The sequence below is a fragment of the Lissotriton helveticus genome, chromosome 4_1, assembly GCF_964261635.1.
Source record: "Lissotriton helveticus chromosome 4_1, aLisHel1.1, whole genome shotgun sequence".
NCBI lineage: Eukaryota > Metazoa > Chordata > Amphibia > Caudata > Salamandridae > Lissotriton > Lissotriton helveticus.
Window position 1 is genome coordinate 488548127 of NC_136063.1, and position 7986 is coordinate 488556112.

The following is a 7986-nucleotide window of genomic DNA, read 5'->3' on the forward strand; positions in this document are numbered from 1 at the left end:
ACATCTCTTTGAAGTATAATTTCACCAAATGTTTAAAGATTGCAGCAAAAAAACTGGAGCACTACGAGATTCTGCCTTTTTAAAATGTCTGACTTATTACCGAGATTCCCTTTTACATGTGGTTACAGATAACTTATTATTGCAAATGTTCAGAACTTTTTTTAATGTTTTGGTTGTTTTTTAGGAATAATGTGGCGGTTTCTTTTAAAATGAGCTAATGTATGCTACAGTATTTAATAACTATGCATAATAAACTACTTACTAACCCATGATAATGTATGGAAATTGGGTTTCTGTGAATAGTTATTATTTGTGCTTGATTGTCATGATTCTTTTAAAACCTTTGTTTCCATCACAATTCAAAATCACAAAAAAATGCTTCGTTTTCCTAACTGCTCAGTGTGTACAGTTCTATAAAGGTATTTACATTTTGTTCTGCGTACATGTTACGTGTTAGGAAAACATGACATCCTACAGTCTTTCTTTCACACTTGATTTACCCCAGCAAGATTGTTCACTTTAATTTTCCTATTTCTGTCTGCAAATTGAGTGGAGTTTGTAAACACCAGTCCCCTTGTTAAAAAATATAAGTTGCAGAAGACACAGCCTGAACTTTGACCCCTGTCTTTGAAGTGCCGCAAATGTGACAAGATAAATATAGAATTTAAAGACATCTTTATTTATTGCTTGGACTTGCAGGACCCACCAAAATCAGCTTGTGACCCTCCAATGGGTGCTCCATAGTTTGAGAAACACTGATCTAGTAGAATAGCACACACATTCAGCAGCACAATGTGTAAGTGTTTAGGTGAATGAATGTATTTACCATGCCTATGCTTTATTTTACAGTAGTGCTGCATAACATTTCTTTTATCATTTATTGTAGGTAATAAAGGAAGCTACAGGGTTGCTCCACTCTCTTGGCGTAAAATGATCCCCACAATTCATCATGGCAATTCTGAACAATCATGGATTTCTCTCATTCTAGGATATCTTTTCATTTATGAACAACGAAATGTATATACATATTTGGCCTTAAAACCAAAATCCACTTGCAGAACTGGATACAGTAAATACAAGTAATGAAAATAATTGAATATTGTATTGATTGTACTCTTGTTGCACTCTAACTTGAAGAGTTACTTGGGACAAAAGGATCAGACCATGTGGTTAATGCATCGAAAAGGGCATCTTAGGAGCCCTACAGACAAATTTATGTTCAACACTTTTTTTTTTATTTTGCTGTATCATGCTTGCAAATACGTTCACCTACATCTCAAGGCCGGTGAGGCTCGCATCACTTGTCTTTCAAGTGGGAGAACGAGGAAAAGGAAAGAGAAGAAAGAAAAACTCAACACAACATAACATTTCTCTTCTCACCCCAACTTGGCTTCCTCCACTCAGAATTCATGTGCCTCCAATTGGACGGCTTTATGTTGTATCTGGTGTTCTGCCAGGACACTGCCTACCTGCCAGTCTGCTCTTTTTTTTCTCCTCCCAAATTTGAGAGAGTTTTTTGGGGATCAAGTGAAGCACCCTGAATTCCATACATAAAAAGCCAGCTGAGGGACACACTCTATCATGTATGCCTTTTCTTTATCTCCTGAGGCAAGTGAAAGCTTTTCCCATTGCAGAAGTTCCCTCATCCTGTGGATCCAGTCCTGGTAGACTGCACCATTTATGAGCCCCACCTCGAAGGGCCCGCCAAGAGTGCTGCACCTATTTCCACACCTATTAGTTTGCCTCTGAGTGTCCCCAGTGACCTTTCTACATACCATGTTATCCCTAGTACCATTACTACCAGGTCCCTGGGAATTTGCACCTGATTGATATAATTGTTTGCCCCAACCCCATCTTGCAATATTTTGTCAAGCTACTACTACTCTAGTCCCAACTTAAGTGCAACCCCTCCATCTGTTCTGTTGTTTAGTCAAATCCCATTCATGCAACTGGCCAGACTTAGGTACCCTTATAACTCAATCTCATAAAAAAAAAAATCCTTTGGCAACACATTGTTTTATTGTAGATGTGCTCCCATTCCTTGGCCTCACATGGGTTGCTCTGCTCTTTTTCCCATTGTATCGAGGAAATTGTTTTTTTTAACCAAGTGGCCACTAATGAGGAGTTTGTAAATGGAGGAGAGCAGATGCATATCATCACCTCCATCATCCACTTTTCCAAATTTTTGAGGTCCCTTGAGGCTCCGCTCTTGATTTCTTTTTGCAGTATCCAGTTACGTACCTGATAGTAGTGGAACCTCTATTGCTCCTGATAACGCAGAAAAAACTATTTAGAAATGTTTTTTACATTACTGACAGACTGCACTAGACACGTAGGGAGACTGTCCATTAATTAAACTCACATATGCTTTTGTTTAGAATTAACGTGCAGCTCATTTTTATAATGCACCAAATTATCATATCTATCGTATTTCCATTGTTAAGACAAGACTACGCCTTTTCGTTTCTCATCCTCCTTTATTTTCTCTCTTTAATAAATAAATGTTTTAGGAAATGCTAAACCATGGTAGTGGACCTGTATTTGACCTGATTAAACTTGTGAGTCGGTAACCTATTACAGATTCGCAAAATAGGGTTTGCGACTCACTATTAGAAAGGGGCAATCCAAGGACATCCCTTGCATTATAGCAACTCACACTTCAATGTAAGATTGTTTTGCGGTAACCTACTTGCAAACAGGAAGGGGTCCCCAGGGGACATCTTCCCCTTTGTGACTGGCATTGAAAATATTTTTCACTGCCTACTCTTAAAAAAAGGGAACTGTAACGTTTCATTTTTTTTTTAGGTCTCGTAGAGAGACCTATTCCAACCAAACCACAAAGCTGACTTTTACGATCCGGATTTGTAGAAGTGCACGTGCTCGTGACCGCGCTTCTATCCCCCTGCCTTGCTCTTCAAAGGCTCCCCTTACCATTTGCTCCTGCCTCCCCGCCCACTGGTTCACACCTCACGGCCGCCAGGCCTTCAAAGGGATCTGCATCCCCCCCCCGCCGCTTGCATTTCCCGTACTTGTGTTACTAAGTACCTCACTGTGGTGCTTCTTCTACAGACCTCGCGGTGAACACGGCTTCTTCCTGCCAAGATAGGTGTCCGCTACGGATGGCCATGGTTAATCCGAGTTTACCCTCGTAACTTTCAATGCACCCTCCCCCCCTTTCAATCGGCCGCCACGGGCAGCAAGCATAACAGAGATCTCGCCAGCACCAGCACCTCCATAGCACTGCCTTTATTCATGGTGTAAACACAGCTGCCATCATTTCAGATCAATCAAACCCAGTTTGCCTCTGTGGGTATTCAAGCTTCTTTGTTTCATCTTGTTTGAAATTAGCATGGAGAGCGGGTGTGCAGTTTCTCCACACTATAGATTGCATTAGTTAAATTGTTGTGCACTCTGACCTGTGTGGGTAATGAAGTTGGTCACTGCCAATTAATGCGCTTTAATTAGAGAGAGAATTGTTGCCTTGCCATTGCTTATAACATCCTCCGAAACGTCCAATATATAAAGGAGACACTGCTGCGCTGGCCACCTGCCAGGGCTTAATTGAATGTGTATATGCTGCAAAGTGGAGAAGCCAGAATGATGCTCTGGAATCTGAACACTATTTAGAAATTCTCATGATCGAGGAGCTGAAATAACACTTGGAATCTCTCACGCCACCGCGTCATCGTGTTACACATGGCACCGAAATGCGATTCCAAGAAACAGATGCAGAGTTTCAGAGCCCTTCTTTTCACAGACATGGGCTACTGCCTACCTGCGACGGTTTGTTCGTCCCTGCAGGATCTAAGCGTGCATAAGCGCGTTGGCTGAATTACTCAAACTGCGAGAACAGGCCTGCAGGCTCGGCGCTGCTCGCCAACTTACGAGCAACACTCGTTTTAAACCAGTTTGGTGCCTATTTGCAATGTGCTGTGCAAAACTGTTGTTTTACTTCAATTAAGGACGTAATATTAACACGTGCAGCAAGCTTAAATTTTGTCAGGATCCGCCGGAACGCTTAAGACTCTCTTTAAAAAAAAATCTACAAACATTGTAAACACGTTTGTTTTGCTTCCTTTTCTATTTTAAACGTTATAAATAAACAATTAGGAATATAAATATACTAAGCATCCTGCCTTTGAAATAGCCTTCTGAGAGCCCACTTGTTTACAGTTCCTCAGGCATACGCAGCACACCCCCCCCTTGAAATAAACTTCAGTTCACCTAACGCCTTACTTTATCACAAATGTGATCTCGGCCTCCGGCGCTCCTACCAACATAAATTAACATGTTGTTGTCACAAGGCTTCACAGGAACCAGACCACCGACGCCATATGAACAGCAGGCAGCCACAACACATCTCCCCCAGTATTCTTTTCCTCCAGGCCGTGATTTGTTCCTCATACGCTTCCTTCCAATATCTCATTTGTTTCCACACAACTTAAACCACTTTCTATAACATCCTTCTGTCTCCTGTACCTTTCTCTCCCTTCAAACCCCTATTTCCCCTTAAACTCTCAATTAAAAAAAAAAACTAAACACTCTCCAGTTCTCCATTCTAGTTCCTTTGTTCTTATTCCCGCCACCCCCTCATGTTACAGCTGTTTTTAATACAACAAAAGCCTCCACCAAAGCCATAATTATTGCCTGCAGGGAACTTTTGGATTAGACTACAAACAGGGCTGTAATGTTATCGCCTACAAGGAGGGACGGTGTTGTCAAAATTCTTGTTGGGATACGCGCAGTCGCTTTCACTTTGAGCAAAGGCACAGTATATGTAACGCAGCAGTGGACTGTACAAGCAGTGACTGCAGTGTGTACTCCTCCGGCTATAGGGTAATAAAGTTTTTTCAATTTAGCTACAACCACAGTTATAAACACCAGAGTGCTCATCTTCAAACTCAACTGCATTTAAAGGAATAAAATGCAATGGGACACTTGCGCTTACATCCTTCTCTGCCCACTGCCTCGGCGCACATACAGAAAATGTCATTAGACAAGACACAAGGCTCATTCCCGCCACCCTTTTACATTTAACTGCTTTCAATCTAACAGAAATCTTCTAACAGGTTGGCCATTGTGCAGAATAGCATTAGGTGCCACGGTCCGCATACAGCGCCTTTTCTCCACTACTATTCGTTTTGTTGTGATGAAAGTTCTGTGCAAATAGTGTGTTTTCAGTTTTGTTGTGTGCGAACAGACGTGTGCATTTACGCACACTAACGTGCATCTGAGGTGGGGCTGAGATTAGTGCTGCGCAAGCAGTGCATCGTCTCTTGCACAGGAGCGCCTACGGTTACGTGATGCTACTGCCCCGCACCCGCAGGCGAGTGGGCAAAAAACGAATGTGCATATAGCCCTCGGTATCTCTCGAAGCACAGTAGTACGCGCTGTATAACAGAATGCTATAGCGCCTAGAGCCACCGGCAGCCGTCTCTTGGTGCTGGGTTGGACACTGCAGTTGTGTTGTGGTACAGTTGGAGCCATACACAGATATGGTACAAGTTGGTGCATCTGGCGCCCATTTAGCGCACAGAGTCAACGACAGCCGCCTCTTGGCACTGAATCAGTGTATTTGGTACCTATGTAGTGCCCGGCGCTCCCGACATGCGCCTCTAAGCGCTGGCGCCATAAAGATATGGAACTGCTAAGGTATGTGTGGTGCTTGTATAGCGCCCGTGCCACCCCCAGCCGCCTCTTGGCACTGAATGAGTGTATTTGATACCTATATAGCACCCAGTGCTCCTGGCATGCGCCTCTAGGCGCAGGCACCGTGAAGATGTGGAACTGATACGGTATGTTTGGTGCTTGTGACTACCACAAGCTCTCCAGATACACAGAACAGACACGGCTTACACAGCTGCAGTACACGTGTATTACCCAAGTAGGGCAAGCCACCTCTTTCTCTTTCTCAACTTGCTCACACGCTCCAAACCGCCACACTACTGAACCACACAAAAGTATCAAATACTTAGCAACAACATTCTGGCTCAACTATCTCCATGCAAAAGCTTTCATTGTAACAGCAGCCAGGGAGCCATTAATTTGCATTATCTTTATTAAAGTAAAAAACGGTTGTATGTAGGAGCTTGAAACAATACAAATGTGTAGTAAGTCTCCTGCCACCTAAACATATGCACATGCTCTACCTTTGCTTCCACTGTTTGCTTACTCCCTTTTTATGTTTCATAAATTCCTCGTGCTTTATGTACAGCATGGTATTAACTTTCCTTTTTCCGCTTTTCTTGCCATAACGCACAACAATCCGTATTTTGTTCCCTTTGTCCTGCACTCTGTTCTGCCACTTATCCTTATATTTTTGCCTCCCGATGCCTCTTCCCGTATCCCACACTCTGTCCTGCCACCTATCCTTATATTATCCCCTAGCCCTGCCTTTCACTCTCTCCCGCACTCTCTCCTGCCATTTAATCATATGCACACACTTTAACTTTCTTTGCGCCAAGTTGCTCCTTTCCTCTTTATCTTTATTAAATCCCTCGTGTTTTATTATCTGCCACATAGTATTAACTTTGCTTTTGTTGCCCTACCTCACAACACTCACGTATTCTGTTGCCTCTTCCTCACACTCTCTCCTAACAATTGTCCTCATAATTTGAACTCACCGTGCCCCTCCCTCTGCCCACGCACTCTCTCCTAACAATTTTTCTCATAATTTTAGCTCACAAAACATAGCATGGCTGAACAAAATATAACAAAACATAATAGCATAGCAAAACACAGCATAGCATACCAACACAACAAAGCATAGCATTGCATAACAAAGCATAGCATAGCAAAACAAAGCATAGCATAATAAAACACATCAGAACATAGCATAGCATAACATAGCATAGCAGAGCAAAACATAGCATAGCATAACAAAGCATAGCATAACAAAACATAGCATAGCATAACATAGCATAGCAAAACATGGCATAGCATAGCATAACAAAACAGCATAGCATAACAAAACATAGCATAGCATAACATAGCATAGCATAGCAAAACAGCATAGCATAGCATAGCATAGCATAACAAAACATAGCATAGCATAACAAAACAGCATAGCATAGCATAACAAAACAAAACATAGGATATCAAAACAAAACATAGCGTAGCATACAGCATCATTCAGCACCACCCCAGCATCACTCAGTGGCACCACAACATCACTGAGCTCCACCACAGCATCAGTCTGTGCAACCATTCAACAACATCTGGTTCAAATATGTTATCTCAATGTTTCAAGCTTTATTACAAATGTAACAAAAAAATTTTAATATTTGACATATGTTCTTGGATTTTCGTCACAATAAAGTACATTGAACATAATCTTCACAAATGTTATTTACAAAAGTTTAAGCTATTGCCATTATAAATTACAATAACTTTTATTTAAGTATTAATTATTAAAAAAAAATTAAAAATCACTGTTATTTGTAATCTCAATACATGTAAGTCACCTAAATACAACACATATTGCATTACAAATGCTATAGGTGTTTCATTTGCGAAAGTTATAACTATTGGCATGGTAAATGACAAAGCTATTAATTTCGCTATTTTCAAAAACAAAACCTAAATAAAAAATTTGTCAATTACAAGACCAATAGCTCAAACTTTCCTAATACGAGACCTATTGCATTGCAAATGCTTGTTTTAACTGCATCCAGTTTTCCTTTAAGGAAAATGGGCTGCATTTTAAAAAAAACAGTTTTTATTAAAAAGCTGTCACAGAGATAGTGGTCTGCTGACCCCAGCAAGCCACCATCCCTGAGAGTGCTAGTCATTCCAAATGGGTTCGTAAATTGCACCGGCCTCATGAATATTAATGAGGAATGCAATTTGCAACCCCATTAGGAATCGCAAACAGCGTCTGAGACACTGTTTTACATTCCTATTTGCTATTCACAAATTGCGAGTCGCAAAATGAGGCAATTTGCACCTCACAAATTGGAAGGGTCGTACATCTGGCCCTTAATAAGC

General features: G+C 41.4%; 1 protein-coding gene across 1 annotated transcript in view; it reads left to right on the forward strand.

Annotated features, from left to right (window-relative positions):
• Positions 1 to 7332, forward strand: part of RMDN1 (regulator of microtubule dynamics 1) — a 325882-nt gene extending 318550 nt beyond the window's left edge. The window contains exon 10 of the mRNA XM_078687071.1: positions 887 to 7332. Coding sequence (XP_078543197.1) covers positions 887 to 934 — 48 coding nt within the window. The 3' untranslated portion in view covers positions 935 to 7332. The remainder of the gene's footprint in view (positions 1 to 886) is intronic.
• Positions 7333 to 7986: the final 654 nt, after the last annotated feature.